The sequence below is a fragment of the Aquarana catesbeiana genome, linkage group LG06 (genome assembly GCF_042186555.1).
Source record: "Aquarana catesbeiana isolate 2022-GZ linkage group LG06, ASM4218655v1, whole genome shotgun sequence".
Classification (NCBI taxonomy): Eukaryota; Metazoa; Chordata; class Amphibia; order Anura; family Ranidae; genus Aquarana; species Aquarana catesbeiana.
The window spans coordinates 20,704,575-20,722,873 of NC_133329.1; the positions used below are offsets into that span (position 1 = coordinate 20,704,575).

An 18,299-nucleotide genomic window follows, 5' to 3' on the forward strand; every position below is an offset into this window, starting at 1 on the left:
ACTAGCACACAGACGAGCGGATTTTTCAACCGGACTCGAGTCCGTCGGAAAGATTTGAAGCATGTTTCAAATCTAAAGTCCGTCAGATTTTCAACTGGAAAAGTCCGCTGAAAGTCCGATGAAGCCCAAACACGATCGGATCGTCCGCCGGACTCGGTCCGTCAGACCAGTCCGGTCGAAAAGTCCGCTCGTGTGTACGCTGCATAACAGATCCTTCTCCTTCCTTAGCCATTCTCAGCTTAGGTATAGATGCTTTTCCATATAACCTCAGAATCCTAACCATGCACATACTATTCACTGCTAGACTACTAATTATTTACAAGTGGAGATGCTCCACAGTCCCAAATTAATCAGATGTTAAACACCAACGAAACCTAGTTAAAACTTAGTTAAAAACTTTGAATTCTGTTTGGCCTTGTATTCCAATTCCAAACAGGTAGAATCCCTCAGCTTTATCAGCCATTACTACTAGATATATCCTTTCAAATACCGATAACCAATGTTTGCATTACTGAGAAATTCTTTCACTAGCTCTTCCATTATCTGTGTCTGTGTTATATTCTAATTGGTTTGTTTTATACTTCTGTACATTACCATACTTGTAAACGCTATGTTCTTACTTTTCTTTTTTCCTTTTTTTGTTTTTTCTGCCTTGTTAATGTAAAAATCCAATAAAGATCTATGAAATATAAAAAAATATATTATATCTGGAAAAAACGCTCTTTTGGATTTCAGGAAGACATCAAACATTTTTTTTTCATTACAGGGGTTGCAAAGTCAGAAGGTTGTTTATCTCAGGAACACGCCTAGTACAGAAGTTTTTTAATGATTAACTCATCTCTAGTCATAACGAAAGTGAATTTGCTACCAACAGGAGAGCAAACAACCCAAGTAGAGCAGAATCAGATGCCATCATCCAGGATTTTGAGAAAAAAGATATAAATAACACTTTTACTGTAGACAACTCAGAAGTGGAAGAATTGCGGAATACAAACATCCCAATCTGCTCTGTTATACCTATATGTCCTCATCATACAGGGAGTGCCTAAGGGTGACAACCAAAACAAAGGAACTTATAACACAGGAGTGACAGGTGAATTGAAAATTCCTTAATGGTAAGTTCATTATTTTATATTAAATAAAGTCCCACAATGTTACTGTAGCTCTGAACCATGGAACATATTGTATATTATTATACAGGATTTATATTTCGCCAACAGTTTGCGCCAGTGTTGCCAACCTACCAAATTGAAATTTACTGACACAACACCTAAAATTTACTGGCACTGCCAAGTTTTTACTGGTATTTCCAAAATTGAAAAAATGGCAGTTTTAAGTGCAAGTTTCAGTATTTAGGCTACATAGAAATACAACATGCAATTAGCAATGTGATTTGAAATAGATATTAAGGCAAAAAACATGTTTCTTATTTTATTTTAGATATAGTAAGTAAGTAGCTCAGGGACTGGACTCAGGAGGGCAAGAAATTAGAATGGACAGCACACACACACACAGGAAATTGTCTTACTGTGAAACTGACAGCAGGTGCAGCAGCACAGATGATGATGACATCTCACCAACACGACACGTCCCCTCCCAGGTCACAGTGACAGTCTCTCTCCACGCCAGGTGGTCCCTTCAGTCCACTCCAGTCCAAACACCACTGACAGTCCCGCTCCCAGCTTGCCTTGCCCTGCATACCCGCACACGAGACTCTGGCCACTCCGCTTGGCTCCCTTGCATCATGACATCACACGACACGACTGCATGTGCAGTTCCGAGCCGAGCGCTACACAGCCATATTTTTTACTGGCAACTTTTTCCTGTTACTGGCATTTACTGGCAGGAGAAAAGTGCCGCTTTTTACTGGCTGCCAGTAAAAATACTGAGGGTTGGCAACATTGGTTTGTGCAGCACTTTACAATATAAATGGGGGCAATACAATTACAATACAGTTCAGAACATAAGGGATAGGAGGGCCTTGCTCATGGAGCTTCTAAAGGAAAGTGGATATATTTCTCTTTTATCCCTCTTCCGTTTTTATTTGTGCCTGCTTTTGTGCCCCCCCCATCCCCTCCCCTATTTCCAGAACAGAAAGCAAGCAAAGGGATATCTTTCAATGGGGACACAGATAGAAATAAATAAGCTATAAACTATGCTCACCCCAACAAACCTGCACCCTAAGAGGCCTATATGTATTAAATACTTACCTATTTTCAGATACCTTCGGTTCTGTCATATGTAGAGTTGCCACCTGGGCTGAAGCCAGCCTTTTTTTCCCCAATAAATTTGGCAACCTTAGTCACATTGCACACAGTGTCTTCTTCTTCTTCTCCTCTTCTTTAGAGCTAAGAAGTGCTCAATGATGCAGAGATCATAATGACATCAGCACTTTTCTCTGTATTATTATAGAACACCATTGTGACAACCCCCGGGGGGGATCCTTGATGCTCTATGCAGAAAGTGAGGATTGAATGAAAGTGGTTTAAATTAATTGGAGTGCAGATCAACCTAGAAGACCAGTGCTGGATCACAGAAAGCTAATGCCGCGTACACACGACCAGACTTTACGGCAGACTTGGCCGGCGGACGGGATTTCGTCAGACAATTCAATCATGTGTGGGCTCCAGCGGACTTTGTTTTCTCAAAAATTGGACAGACTTAGATTTGAAACATGTTTCAAATCTATCCGACGGACTCGAGTCTGTATGCTAGTTCGACGGACAAAAAGCCACGCTAGGGCAGCTATTGGCTACTGGCTATGAACTTCCTTGTTTTAGTCCGGTCGTACGTCATCACGTACGAATTCGACGGACTTTGGTTGATTGTGTGTAGGCAAGTCCGTTCATTCAGAAAGTCACTCGTAAAGTCTGCCGTAAAGTCCGCTCGTGTGTACGCGGCTTGAGTCTGCAGGGGATAGCACTAGAAGGGGGCAGCCTGGCTGCTAATCATGAAAAAAAGAAATAAAAAAACTGCCTTTACGGTACCTTATTTGTATGTACTACAAGTTATGACTGCAAGCACATACTCTGGTCTTTGGTACATTTTTCATAATCAGTATTCATGTTGTTTGGCAGGCATTATGTTCATGCTTTTCTCATATGCCACCATGTGACATCCTGGATTTTGAGTGGACATATCTGTAAGCTGCATTTGGATATCATTTTTTTCAGCAGGCAATTCCCTGCAAATTAAAAGCCCTCATAGTGGCTGTTTAGATACTTGATTACTTTTACAGGTAGCGGGAGGGGACTCACTCACTCACCCTACTTCCTCCCTCCGGTGCTTCTCCTGGCTCGCCCGTGTGAGCCAAAGAATTAAACCGCTTGTGGCGGTGGTTTACCATAGAGCTGGCCATGGAACAGATGGATCCTGGCCATCTCTATGACCCTCGGAGGCCAGAAGCATCACTTCCGGCCAGGGGCGGCCCGTCCATTGAGGGAGCACGGGCGTCGCCTCCTATATCCCTTCCGTTGCCCCCCTATTTGTACGCCCAGCCCTGGCATATGGTTTACAATTGCGGGGATGGGCGGGGGGTGTAATAGGCTTCGAAATAGGGTGGGCTCGGGGCACAGAGAGTGCGCTTTCAGCTCACCCAGGTGTGTTACAACAGCGAATGAATATTAACTGTTGTAACACTGATCCTCCTCCCGGCCAATCAGGTAGTGGGTTTTGACACCATCACATGATTGGTTGAAAGGACAGGAGATCCTATTGGATCAATCCTATCTGTCCACTCACAAAAAAAAATGAAAGGGAAAGTGTAAAAATAAAAAAAATAAAAATAAAATAATTAAAAAAAAAAAAGTAAACCACCCCTATCCCCGCACGCAGAAGCAAAGCATATGTAGGTTGCCCCTGTATATGTAAACGGCGTTCAAACTGCACATGTAAGGTATCACTGTGAATGTTAGAGCGAGAGCAATAATTCTAGCACAAGATCTCCTCTGTAGCTCTAAACAGGTAATCTGTAAACATTTTTAATGCATCACCTGATTTGTAAGTACCAAAAGTTTAAGTACCAAAGTTTGGTGCCATTCCACAAGTGTGTGCAATTTTAAAGCGTGACATGTTAGCTATCTATTTACTCAGTGTAACATCATCTTTCACATATTACAAAAAAATTGGGCTAACTTAGGTGGTTTTTTTTTGATTCAAGTGTTTTTTTCCCCAAAAAAATCGCATTTGAAAAATTCCTGCACAAATACCGTGTGACATAGAAAATTGTAATGACCACCATTTTATTCCTTAGGTCTCTGCTAAAAAATATCATTTTTGGGGGTTCTGAGTAATTTTCTAGCAAAAAAATATGATGAGTTTTACATGTAGGTGAGGAATGCCAGAATTGGCCTACCATTAACTAACAGGAACATCTGCTTGTATAATCCTAAGGATGTCAAGTGTATCCTATTGACAGATTTGTGTTTGTTTTATGCATGCGAGTCAGCAGGTCAGTATTATAAGGATATTCAGATCTCAAAAACTGTTTTCATCCTTTTTTATATTTTCTCCCCACAGGTTATCTAAAAACTGGGAAAATGAATAACAGCAAAGTGAAAGTGGCTGTGAGGGTCCGTCCTCTGAATCAGAGGGAGGAAGGACTAAACTCAGAGTGTGTTGTTCGGGTCAGTGGAAACCAGATTACCCTTCTGTCACCCATTTCCTGCAAGGAAAAAGCCAGAAAAGAACCTCATACCTTCACATATGACAACTGTTTCTGGACAGAGGATAGACATGATACTGGGCAAGAAGATGTTTTTGAACATCTTGGAGAAGGAGTTCTCGAGAACATATGGCTTGGTTACAATGTGTGTATCTTTGCTTATGGCCAAACAGGATCAGGAAAAACATTTTCAATGATGGGCACAGAAGACCAACCTGGTATTGTGCCAAACATCTGCTCTGCTTTATTTAATAAAGAGTCCAATGACTTGAAAACCATCAGGATTGAGGCCTCCTATTTTGAGATATATAATGAGGAGGTGAGAGATCTTCTAAGGTCAGAAGAAAAGCCAAGGAAACTAAGAGTTAGAGAAGACCGACTACTCGGCCCATATGTTGAGGAGTTATCTTGTCATGCTGTTCGAAGCTATGAAGAGATTAAATTGCTGCTGGAACAAGGTAACAAACAGAGGGCCATTGCAGAAACCAAGATGAATGAACAGAGCAGTCGATCCCATTCCATACTAATGCTGACTGTTACACAATTATGTAATGATCCCAAGTCTGGAGCCTCCAGAGAGTTGGTGAGCAAGGCCAGCCTAGTAGATCTAGCGGGAAGTGAGAGGTCCTACAAATCTGGAGCCCAAGGCAGTCAGCTTGAGGAATGTCGTAATATCAACAAATCCCTCTTAACTCTCGGTCTAGTCATAAATTCATTAGCTGAAAACTCAGAAAATAAAAGGAAGACTCAACATGTGAAATATAGAGACTCTGTGCTCACATGGCTGCTAAAGAACAATCTTGGAGGAAACAGCAAGACAATTATGTTGGCCACAGTCAGTCCTGCAGCAGATAATTATCAGGAAACGCTCTCTACCCTAAGATACGCAGAAAGCGCCAAACGAATAGTCAATCAAGCCATGGTGAATAAGGATGTGAAATCCAAAGCCATAGAGGAGTTACAAGAGGCAATAAAAAGCCTCAGAGAGCAGCTTACAACAACAGAACAAGTGAAGGCAGAAGTAAAAAAACTGAAGTCACAGTTAGAGGAAAAAGAAAGTCTTCTCAGTGATCTGAAAACCTCGTGGGAAGAAAAGCTGAAAAGGACCGAGGTTGCCACACAGGAATGGCAGAAGAATTTAGAGAACATGGGCATCATCCTTAAAAAACAGAATGTCACATTTAGTAACGATTGCTATCTTATCCAACAGAGTACATCATTAAGTATCCATAGTATAAATGATATCACCAAAATTGGCTCTGGACCTTCTCAAGACATACAGATCTCTGGTGCTGAGGCTGAGTGTGAACACTGTGTGATTAGGAAGACAGAAGAAGGAGAGGTTTTTCTAACTCCAGTCAACAACTCAAAAACCTATGTCAATGGCTGCTTATCTAAGACAAAGACCCAGCTGTGGCATGACGATAAAATGCAGATAGGAACAAATGTATTTGTTTTACACCAACCTAGCAGACCAAAGCCAGAATATATGAAGACAAATGTTTCATCTAAAGCTGAGGCTCAAACATACGATGAACTGAATACAGAAAAGGGCAGGCCATCCATATTATCTGAAAGAGAAGGCTGGAATAGTAACATGATTGAGAATGAGAAATCCAAGACTAAATCAGCATTTTACAAGGAAACTGAAAGTTCTGCACCAACCATTCCAGCCTCTGATGATGATCTTAACTCTACTGAAAAAAAACAAACATCTGATATGTTCACCCCAATCTCTAATGAGTCAAACAGTCAACCTATTGAAATGAAAGTTAATACCACCAAATCAGAATACTTGGAGATAGGTGATGGCACAAAAGTACAAGACTACATGGTTCCATGTTCACCACAGTATGGTGAGGCCAGTTCTCAAACTGCTGAAATTTTAAGGAACAGTAATTGCTTGCAGAAAACGATAGATCTGGAAGATCATTCTACTTTACCAAGGTATTTTATTAATTTTTTTCATGACACATGTAATAGTAAATTGCAGGTGATATATGACACATAAAGGCATACAGTATATCAGAAATTCCTTTTATTTTGTTATCCTGTAAATACAGGTGTTGTTACTAAACTATGCTGTAACTCGGTTGGGTCTTTGCAGCTGGGAACGTATATTGCAAATGTTTCTTAAACTCCAGCGTTCTTATAGTTTAACTTTAAGATATGTTGAAGCATGGGTGCCACGCAAAACATGAAAAAAAAATGAATACACAAAGTTATGGATTGAAAAATGCAAATGAGTGCCAAGACTATCATCATAGCAGCCAATTGGATTGCTTTGGGGACAATGAGAGCTTGGCTATCTCTGACAAAGCCAAGGTTTTAACTTAATTTTTTTATTACAACTAACTTCTGTAGGAAGGCCTTGTAATGGAATGTCCCACACTCCGATTGAGTGCTTCCGTCATATACCATAGTTTAGGCACCAAAAGGTAGAAGCATAATACCAGCACAGCCAGTAAGAGAATCACATTAGAGTGGGAGTCTTTCAGGGGCTGCAGCCTCTATTCTCACTGGCTAAGATATTCTGACTCTCTGCATTACACCCACTACAATGTACTCTAATTCTGAGCTGGACTCTAGTAACTAACCTGTTGTAACACTTATTACCAATGTAATAGAGGCTTTGGCATTGACCTCCAATAAAACAGGAATATTCACACTAATCATCAATATAATGGGAGTATTTGCACTGACCATGTCACGTACCTGGTGGTGGAGCCCAGAATGCAAGGAGTAGCCTCTCGTGTGCCTCTGGTTCGAGAGCCCCTGATAGAGAAGACAGGGACTCAGGAGCGCAGGGGGCCACAAGTGCTTGGTAAGTGGCAAGTGTAGAGTTGATCCGGACCTCTGGTGAAGCAGCAGGAGGACTGACAGGAACACTGGATCCACTGGCAGGAACTCAGGAACAACAGGCAACAGGGAGGTGTTCTGTAGTGCAACTGAAGCACTGGAACAACTGGTAGAGAACCGGAACTCTTGGCAGGAACACTAGAACTGTTGACTGGATAGAGAAGCACTGTAGCTAGCAGGAACCCACGAACAAGCAGGCAGCAGGGAGGTGTTCTGTAGTACAACTTAAGCACTAGCAAAGTCAGACAGGCCGGGTCAAACACAGGCAAGCAGAGCAGGTACAAAACGGAATCAGGAGAGTAGTCAGGGCACGGACCGGGTCGGCAACGGACAGGCAGGTAATAACTGAAGGATGAGGCAGGAGAATCGTCAGACAAGCCGAGGTCGGAGACAGGCAGCAAACAGGAGAAGTCAGGAACAAGCCGGGTAACAGGAATCAGGTAAACAGGTATACTGGAAGCTTAGGGTCACAGGAAACGCTGTAGACCGGACAGCAAGGAAGCATGCTGACAGGTACCCCTAAATAGGCCTAATGGCGCCAAAGGCTGTCACACTGCACGTCTGCACGCCGCCGCGTGCACACGTGCACGCCCGAGTACCGATTGTACGTGCCCGTTCGTCTCATCGTGTACCCGCGTACACCCGCTCGTATAAGCGCGTACCCGCATGCGTCCGTTCACGTCAACGCGCCTCCGAACGCGTCCTCTTGCTCTACTGACAGTAGCTCTGTTAACCGATCTTCCGCCGACGGCTGAACTAGCAGAACGTCTTTCATGACATTGCCCCCCCCCAAGGGGCAGGCTCCGGATGCCCAACTGTGCCATCTTACTTGGATGAGATCTTTTAAAGGCAAGAATCAACCTCCTAGCATGGATGTTGGACTCCGGCTCCCAGGAGTTTTCCTCAGGCCCATACCCCTTCCATTTTACCAAGAACTGGACTCTCTTCCTACAATCCAGAATGGACTCAACCTCATATTCAGTTTCTCCGTCAATGATCACGGGCTCAGGGGGATTGACCATCCGGTTGACAAAAGGATCAGGAACTGCAGGTTTGAGTAGGGCAACATGAAAGACCGGATGAATCCGGAATGATTCTGGTAGCTTTAGTTCATAGGCCACATTATTAATTTTTCTTGTCACTGGAAAAGGACCCACGAACTTGGGACCCAACTTTTTGGAAGGACAAGCCAATCTTAAATTCAAAGTGGATAGCCAAACCAAATCTCCAGGTTTAAGATCAAGCTCCCCCCTTCTCTTCTTGTCAAACACCTCTTTGTTATAGTCCTGGGTCCTTGCCATAGTCTCTTGCAGAAGCTTATTATTTGATTCAAAGAAGTTTAGGTTTTCTTGCACAGCTGGTACTGGACACTCCGGAATGTTAGTGGACAAGAACAGAGGATGGAACCCATAATTTTCAAAAAATGGTGTTTGTTTTGTAGCGGAATGAACAGAGTTGTTGTATGCAAATTCGGCAAGGGGAAGAAGCGGAGCCCAATCATCCTGAGAAAACGAGGAAAAACAGCGCAGATACTGCTCCAGCGTCTGATTCGTTCTCTCTGTCTGGCCATTTGTTTGGGGGTGATAGGCAGAAGAGAAGGCAAGATCAATTTTCAGGGATTCACAAAGAGCTCTCCAGAACCTAGAAGTGAATTGTACCCCCCGATCAGAAGTAATATTGGCAGGGATGCCATGAAGCCTCACCACCTCCTTAATGAATGTCCTGGCAGTTTCAGCAGCAGTAGGGGTACCTTTCATTGGTAGGAAATGTGCCATCTTGGATAGTCTATCCACTATTATGAAGATCGTAGTGTAGCTTTCAGAAGGTGGCAACTCGACAATAAAATCCATGGAGATCATCCTCCCTGGCTTCTCCGGGACAGATAGTGGTTTTAACAGGCCCCAGGCTTTAGATTTGCTGCCTTTATTTTGGATACAGGTGACACATGCTTCCACGTAGTCCTTGCAGTCCTTTCTTAATGATGGCCACCAGCACGTGCGCTGAAGAAGTTCAGATGTTTTATGTACTCCGAAATGGCCGGCCAACATATGGTCATGGCAAGAACTAAGAGCTGCCATTCGCGCCTGCTGAGGTACGAAGATCCTATCCTTAAACCACAGAAGATCATCTCTGGCCTGTAGGATTGTATCAGGTGGAGTGGAAACGTTCCTGGAGGCTTGCTTGATCTGTGACAGTAGATCCCCTTGGAGTAACAGAAAGTTCCCTGAGGACAAGATGGTATCTGGCGGAGAAGGTGCTTCTGAATCACTGTACATCCGTGACAGAGCGTCAGGCTTGATATTCTTTGACCCGGGACGGTAGGTAATATGGAAAGAAAATCTAGTAAAGAACAGTGCCCATCTGGCCTGTCGTGGTTTCAACCTCTTGGCAGTCTTTAAATATTCTAGATTCTTGTGATCTGTATAAACAAGAATCGGGTGGGCTGCTCCCTCTAACAGGTATCGCCATTCCTCCAGCGCAGCTTTGATCGCTAACAATTCTCGATCACCCACGTCATAGTTCCTTTCTGCTTCCGATAATTTACGGGAAAAAAAAGCGACTGGGTGCAGAAGAGCCCTAGGCCCCTGTCTTTGGGAGAGTACTGCGCCGACCGCTATCTCCGAGGCGTCCACCTCCAGGATGTAGGGCAACGTGGAATCAGGATGTTTTAAAACTGAGGCCGAGACAAACAGATCCTTCAGTGTAGTAAAGGCCATCTGAGCTTCCGTAGACCAGTGGAACTTGAGGCCCTGTTGGGTTAATCTTGTAATGGGAGAAATGATGGTGGAGAATCCCTTGATGAATTTTCTATAAAAATTCGCAAATCCCACGAAACATTGAATCCCTCTTTTGTCAGTAGGAGCGGGCCAGTCCAAAATGGCGGAGACCTTCTGAGGGTCCATTTTGATGCCTTCCACTGAGATAATAAGACCAAGGAACTGAATACTCTCCTGCTCGAAGACACATTTCTCAGGCTTGGCGTAAAGGCCGTGCAGGCGAAGTCGGGTCAAAACGTTTCTGACATGTTCACGGTGTTCAACTAGGGAGGAAGAGAAGATTAGAATGTCATCTAGATAAATAACAACAAACAGGTCAAGGTAGTCTCTGAAAATGTCATTTACAAAATGCTGAAATGTAGCAGGAGCATTACAAAGTCCGAAAGGCATGACTAAATATTCGAAGTGCCCAAACCGGGTACGGAAAGCAGTCTTCCATTCGTCTCCCTTGCGAATGCGGACAAGATTGTAGGCACCACGAAAATCTAACTTAGAAAACACTACTGCAGACCCCAGCCTCTGAAAAAGTTCTGGCACTAATGGTAAGGGATAACGGTTCTTGATCGTGATTTTATTGAGTGCCCGATAATCCACACAAGGGCGCAATGAATGGTCTTTCTTTTCCACAAAAAAGATTCCTGCTCCTGCCGGGGACGTGGAGGGTTGGATGAAGCCTTTCTTTAGATTGTCGTCAATGTAAGTCTTTAATACTCCTAGTTCCAACTCTGACAAAGGAAATATTCTCCCAAAAGGAATCTCTGCCCCTGGGAGAAACTCAATCGGACAGTCATATGGCCGGTGAGGAGGAAGGGTCTCGGCCCCTTTTTGACTGAAAACGTCCAGAAAGCTATGGTAGACTTCGTGTACAACTTGACGGGTCTCGGCATCAGTTTCCAGGCACAACAGGGCAGAGGGAGCTTGAGTAACTTCTGGTAGACAGTGTTGGTGGCAATAAGAGTAGGGAAACTCAATTTTCCCTGAGGCCCAGTCAACTTGTGGGTTATGGGCCTTGAGCCATGGCATGCCCAATATGATGGGGAATAGAGGAGATTCAATGACATCCAGGCAAAGTAGCTCTTGATGAGTGCCAACAATGGTAGTGAGCATAGGTACTGTTTCCTGGGTTACTGGTCCTGATCTGAGGGTAGAACCATCGGCCAGATATATGGAAAGTCCTTTCGCCCTGGGCCGGATGGGAATGTGATGTCTGGAAGCGAAGGACAAGTCTAAAAAGCCACTGCAGGCCCCGGAATCAATGATAGCGCTGGTTGGTATATTCCCTCCTGGGAGCTGTAAAAGAAGCGGAACAGCCAGGTGAGACATATTATTCAGTGCAGCTGGGGTAAGAGCAGGAGAGACAGAGAGGCACTTACGAAGCTTGGCCGGGCATGTTCGTACAAAGTGTCCGGGTTCCCCACAATATAGGCACAGGTTACCAGCCCGACGGCGTTGACGCTCTTCAGGAGTGAGGGATGGCCGTAAGAGTCCCAGCTGCATTGGTTCCGGTGTATCTGAAGTCATGGTAGTAGAAGCTGGAGGAGCGGAGTGGGGAGAACTAGGCACCCGGGGCAGCATCCAGACAGGGCGAGCAGAACCAGAAGATCGCTCCGTACGTCGTTCTCTCAAGCGTCTGTCTATTTGGATGGAAAGGTCTATGAGGTTCTCTAAAGTCTCAGGAATGCCCACTCGGGCTAGTTCATCCTTCAAGGATTCTGAAAGGCCCATACGGAACTGATACCGTAGGGCGGCATTGTTCCAGTTTGTGTCAGAACTCCAGCGTCTGAATTCTGACACATAGTCTTCAACAGGTCTGCGGCCTTGCTGTAGGGAGTGCAAGGCTGTCTCTGCCGTGGCGGTCAGCTGTGGGTCTTCATATAGTGCTGACATAGCCCGAAAGAAGGTATCCAGGGTATCAAGTGAGGTATCTTTCTTTTCTAATAAGCGATGGGCCCAGGACTGGGGCTCGCCGGTCAGCAGCGAGATCACGAACCCCACCTTGGTGGCTTCCAGGGAGAAAGTCCTTGGTTGAAGGGCAAAAAAGAGCTCACACGAGTTGCGGAAGGACCTGAATTTGCTCCGGTTACCTGAAAATCTTTCAGGCGTGGGGACCCTGGGTTCAGGCGGCAACATGACCACTGATGGTGAAGCAGAAGTCCCGGATACTGGAGGTGTAGAAGCTGCTAGGGCCTGGACTCGGCCTTCCAGCTGGGTGTAGCCTTCTTGTAGGCTTTTTACTGCCTGGGTAAGTCCAGCAAGATGGCGGCAGAGTTCATTCATGGGAGAGGCTCCCTGCGTGGGCTCAGACATGGCTGTCCGGTACTGTCATGTACCTAGTGGTGGAGCCCAGAATGCAAGGAGTAGCCTCTCGTGTGCCTCTGGTTCGGGAGCCCCTGATAGAGAAGACAGGGACTCAGGAGTGCAGGGGGCCACAAGTGCTTGGTAAGTGGCAGGTGTAGAGTTGATCCGGACCTCTGGTGAAGCAGCAGGAGGACTGACAGGAACACTGGATCCACTGGCAGGAACTCAGGAACAACAGGCAACAGGGAGGTGTTCTGTAGTGCAACTGAAGCACTGGAACAACTGGTAGAGAACCAGAACTCTTGGCAGGAACACTAGAACTGTTGACTGGATAGAGAAGCACTGTAGCTAGCAGGAACCCACGAACAAGCAGGCAGCAGGGAGGTGTTCTGTAGTACAACTTAAGCACTAGCAAAGTCAGACAGGCCGGGTCAAACACAGGCAAGCAGAGCAGGTACAAAACGGAATCAGGAGAGTAGTCAGGGCACGGACCGGGTCGGCAACGGACAGGCAGGTAATAACTGAAGGATGAGGCAGGAGAATCGTCAGACAAGCTGAGGTCGGAGACAGGCAGCAAACAGGAGAAGTCAGGAACAAGCCGGGTAACAGGAATCAGGTAAACAGGTATACTGGAAGCTTAGGGTCACAGGAAACGCTGTAGACCGGACAGCAAGGAAGCATGCTGACAGGTACCCTTAAATAGGCCTAATGGCGCCAAAGGCTGTCACACTGCACGTCTGCACGCCGCCGCGTGCACACGTGCATGCCCGAGTACCGATTGTACGTGCCCGTTCGTCTCATCGTGTACCCGCGTACACCCGCTCGTATTAGCGCGCACCCGCATGCGTCCGTTCGCGTCAACGCGCCTCCGAACGCGTCCTCTTGCTCTACTGACAGTAGCTCTGTTAACCGATCTTCCGCCGACGGCTGAACTAGCAGAACGTCTTTCATGACAGACCACTAAGGTAATAGTGGCACTAAAACTGACCATCAAGACAATGGGGTTGATAGCACTCACAATTAATTTAACAAGGGAATTTACACTGACCACCAATGTAATGACTACATTGACACTGATCACCAAAGCAATGTTCTTCGATGAATTATAGTGTTGTTATGTTTTAATAGAATCAAATCAGAGAATGAGCTTGTGTGGCAAAATTATGACTAATTGACCATCAGCATGAGATACAATTTAATAACTCTTATAACTTGTGTAATAAATATGATTATGACCGTTCATGGCAGATCCCTCAATAACAACAAGATTGAAGATCTTCCTGTTATTGTTGATTGCCAACAACTCATTAACTGTTTCCAGTGACAGACAAAAACTATTTGGCCTATGTTTGCATGTTCCTTAGGTTCTGTCTGAATTTAGTTGGTATGTTTATTTGAGAAAGGTTTTCTACAGTGCCCTGCAAAAATATTCACCCTCTTGGCATTTTTTGAGTTTTGTTGCCTCACAACCAGGAATTAACATGGATTGTTTGAGGATTTGGATCATTTCATTTACAGAACATGCCCACAACTTTGAAGATGTTTTTTTTTATTGTGAAGCAAACAACAAATGGGACAAAATAACAGAAAAAGTCAATGTGCATAACTATTCACCCCCTAAAGTCAATACTTTGTAGAGCCACCTTTGGCAGCTATTACAGCTCCAAGTCGCTTTGGATAAGTCTCTATGAGCTTGCCACATCTTACCACTGGGATTTTTGCCCATTCCTCCTTGAAAAACTGCTCCAGCTCCTTCAAGTTGGAGGGTTTACGCTTGTGAACAGCAATCTTTAAGTCTGACCACAGATTTCCTATTGGATTGAGGTCTGGGCTTTGACTAGGCCATTCCAACACATTTACATGTTTCCCCTTAAACCACTCAAGCGATGCTTTAGCAGTGTGTTTGGGGTCATTGTCCTGCTGGAAAGTGAACCTCTGTCCTAGCCTCAAATCACACACAGAGTGGTACAGGTTTTGCTCAAGAATATCCCTGTATCCGACTGCTGAAAAACATCCCCACAGCATGATGCTGCCACCACCATGTTTCACGGTGGGGATGGTGTTCTTTGGGTGATGTGATGTGTTGGGTTTGCGCCAGACATAGCGTTTTCTTTGATGGCCAAAAAGTTCAATTTTAGTCTCATCAGACCAGAGCACCTTCCTCCATACATTTTGGAAGTCTCCCACATGCCTTTTCACAAACTGAAAACGTGTTATTTTGTTTTTTGCTGAATGTAATGGCTTTCTTCTGGCCACTCTGCCATAAAGCCCAACTCTATGGAGCGTACGGCTTATTGTGGTCCTATGTACAGATACTCCAGTCTCTGCTGTGGAACTCTGCAGCTCCTCCAGGGTTACCTTAGGTCTCTGTGCTGCCTCTCTGATTAATGCCCTCCTTGCCCGGTCCGTGAGTTTTGGTGTGCGGCCGTCTCTTGGCAGGTTTGCTGTTGTACCATGTTCTTTCCATTTGGTTATGATAGATTTTATGGCGCTCCTAGGGATCATCAAAGATTTGGATGTTTCTTTATAACCTAACCCTGACTTGTACTCCTCAACAACATTGTCCCTTACGGGTTTGGAGAGTTCCTTGGTCTTCATGGCAGTGTTTGGTTAGTGGTGCCTCTTGCTTAGGTGTTGCAGCCTCTGGGGCCTTTAAAAAAGGTGTGTATATGTAATGACAGTTCATGTGACACTTAGATTGTGCACAGGTGGAAATCATTTCACTAATTATGTGATTTCTGAAGGTAATTGGTTGCACCAGAGCTTTTTATGGGCTTCATAACAAAGGGGGTGAATACATACGCACATGCCAATTATGATTTTTTATATTTCTAAAAAATTGTTTTATTTATAGATGTTTCTAATTTTACTTCACACACTTAGACTACTGTGTTCTGATCCAGCACATATAATTCAGATAAAAAAAAAAAAACATTGAACTAAAGGCTGTAATGTAACAGAATAGGTAAAAAGCCAAGGGGGTGATTACTTTTCCAAGGCACTGTAGATTCTCCCCAATCTCGTTCTACTGTATAAATTTAGGAAGAACAATAGGTTGTAAGCTCTCCTAAAGAGCATATACATTATACATTGCCACATGACATGTTAGTACTTTATGAATTTGGAAGACAAATAAATATTTTATACATAAACTATCCCAAGCTGCAGAGATTTTCTAGCAAGTCCTAACCATTTACCATCAATAATAAGCACCTTTGTTGCTCAGAGGTTCTCTTTTCAATTGCTGATAGGATCGGTTCTCTTTCTCTGGGATTATCTCTAGTTATGTTCAAATGTATTACATCATTGGAGAAGTGTTACACTGGTCACTATAGGAATATCTGATACCTTGGAAAGAGTTAATCCACCCTTGCGTGATTCTCTGCTCACCTAGAATTCTAATAACTAACTTATTGCATGTCATTAAATCTCCCTATCACTAGTAGTGATCTTGATATTAGAGAGGAACTTCAGTCTGCTCACATAATTTGTAATAAAAACATCTTTTTATCTCTTTATCTCTTCTGAAACTTCCCTCCAACCACTTTGAATATTATTTTATATATACTGTAATTCTGTACTTGCCAAATATGCTGCAGAAATCTCCCTCCACTGAGTCTGGCTGCATCCATTTTAACTGTGGGCAGCTGAAGCTGCTGCCTGTTCACTTCCTGGATTTACACAGACACACAGAGCACAACTCCAGCTCTGCAGCTCTGATTGGCCCTCTGATGACTCATCCCCCCTCCCTTCCTTGCAAACTCTCACCAGAGTGAGATTATGAGCTGTACACGGTGTCATAAGCTAATGACCAGACAAGAAACAGGAAGTGGGCTATAGAAAGGTATTTACTGGCAGAAAAAAAAATGTTTTACTATCCAAAGTTAAAACAACAAGGGCAGAAGATTTCATAGATGGAAAGTTGAAAAAATTACTGAAGTTCCGCTTTAAAGTGTTTGTTAACCTAAAAAAAAATGGATCCTGTCCCTTTAAAGCAGTGCTTGTGCTTTGTAATTTGGCCCCCTGTAACACCTAAAATACCAGGCTGATCCTGCCAGTTTCTACCCTCCTGTCTGTAAACTGACCACAGTGTGTCATGGCTGCTGAGCCCTGACCCTGTCTTTAATTTACGTGCCTCCGTCATCTGCAGCCCTGCTCTCTGCTCTCCCTGTGTCTCCTGTGTCCTCCTCCCACCTCCCCCCCTGCCTGTCAGCTCGTACCAGCGCCTCCCACCCTTCCTGCTGCTGGAATAACATTTACATTACCATACTAACCTCTCTGTCTCCTAATCCTGTGTGCCCCCATGTGTGTGACTTATTAAAAAAAAGATCAAAATATACCTAATTTCAGAGCAGCGCTCGGCGATCACATGACTGGCCAGGCTCTCTCCTCCTCCCCTCCCGGCTGACGTCAGCGGGGAATTCTCAGCTACACCCGCTGCAGCTGTCAGATGGGGAAAGGAGAGAGCTGGCCGGATCAGCACTCTGAAATGAAGTATAACCAGCATTTTTTAATAAATCACACACACACAGGGAGACACAGGATTAGGAGACAGAGAGGATAGTATGGTAATGTGGCCTAACAACTATTTTAAGTAAAACTGATAATAAAGTTTGGGTTCACAGCTGCCATGGTCTTGAGACAAATTCCATGACTTCTCCCATTCATTATGCCTTTTTTGAAAATGAGAAGGAAAGTCTGTTTGTATGATAATGAAATCTGCCAATGTGTATGTGGCTACTGTACCATATGATTTTTCTTTTGTTCCTCCAAATGATTCTAAGGTGAGTCTAAACCCAAGCACAAAAAAATAAAATATTACAATGTATCAGTCCTTAGAAGTATTTTAGCATTTTATGGTACATGCAGTACTGGTCATCTTCACTCTCTTTAACAGACATCATGAAGGTTACAGAAAGCTGTCAGTCCTGAATGTCACCCAGAATCTGTATACATTGTTTCTTTTTATCACTTTTATATTTATATTAACAAAAACAAACCAACGTCTTATTATGTCTGCTCTGTGTTCTTTCAGTGATACAAAAATTAGTAAGGAGGGTACAGAGCGCCTGGCTGTCTTCACCTGGAACCCCAAAACAGATGTAACACCACTATTAAAGCTTTTGTCAGAACTTTCAGTCTTTGAATATTGGACTGTGTGCGGCTGCATTTTTCATCTTGCAGAAGATAAATGGAAATCTTATGTTGATAGATCCTCCACCATTTTCCTGTATCACTCATACTCTCCGGAAACCCCTCTGCCGGATCTGTCTTGTCTGAAGAAATTCCTTGATCACAGCAGAGAAAAACATGGTAAGAGAGTCATACTGAGTCACATATGATAAAGGGATCTACTGGATTCTGGATCCATTCTAAATGGCTCCACAGATCAGCGAGTTCCCATCACTCTCCATTTCTCAGCTAAATATAAATATTCTGATCGACAAACTCTTTACACATCAGAAATCTAGAAATATTTAAGGTGTATGTAAAGGCAAAACTTTTTTATAGATTGTGGTAGAGTTAGACCTGCTGCCATTTTTTTTCTGTCTGTGTACACGCTAGGGAGCCTTACCTTCTCTATTTGTACTGGTGGTCATTGTCAAATAGACAGAAAATGATGTGAAATCTAAACTGTTTGAGTTGCCATGAGAGAAAGAGGTGAGGCAAATGCTTCCTATGGGAACAAACATTCTGGTGAC

At 44.0% G+C, this 18,299-nt stretch overlaps 1 protein-coding gene across 2 annotated transcripts in view; it reads left to right on the forward strand.

Moving 5' to 3' along the window:
* The first annotated feature begins 768 nt into the window (after positions 1–768).
* LOC141148217 (kinesin-like protein KIF13A) overlaps positions 769–18,299 on the forward strand; it is a 74,052-nt gene continuing 56,521 nt past the window's right edge. The window contains exons 1-3 of one of the 2 annotated variants that reach the window (XM_073635457.1): positions 769–1,115; positions 4,519–6,610; positions 17,633–17,910. In XM_073635457.1, the coding sequence (XP_073491558.1) occupies positions 4,539–6,610; positions 17,633–17,910 (2,350 nt within the window). In that variant the 5' untranslated portion in view covers positions 769–1,115; positions 4,519–4,538. The remainder of the gene's footprint in view (positions 1,116–4,518; positions 6,611–17,632; positions 17,911–18,299) is intronic. The other variant, XM_073635456.1, reaches the window with a different exon arrangement.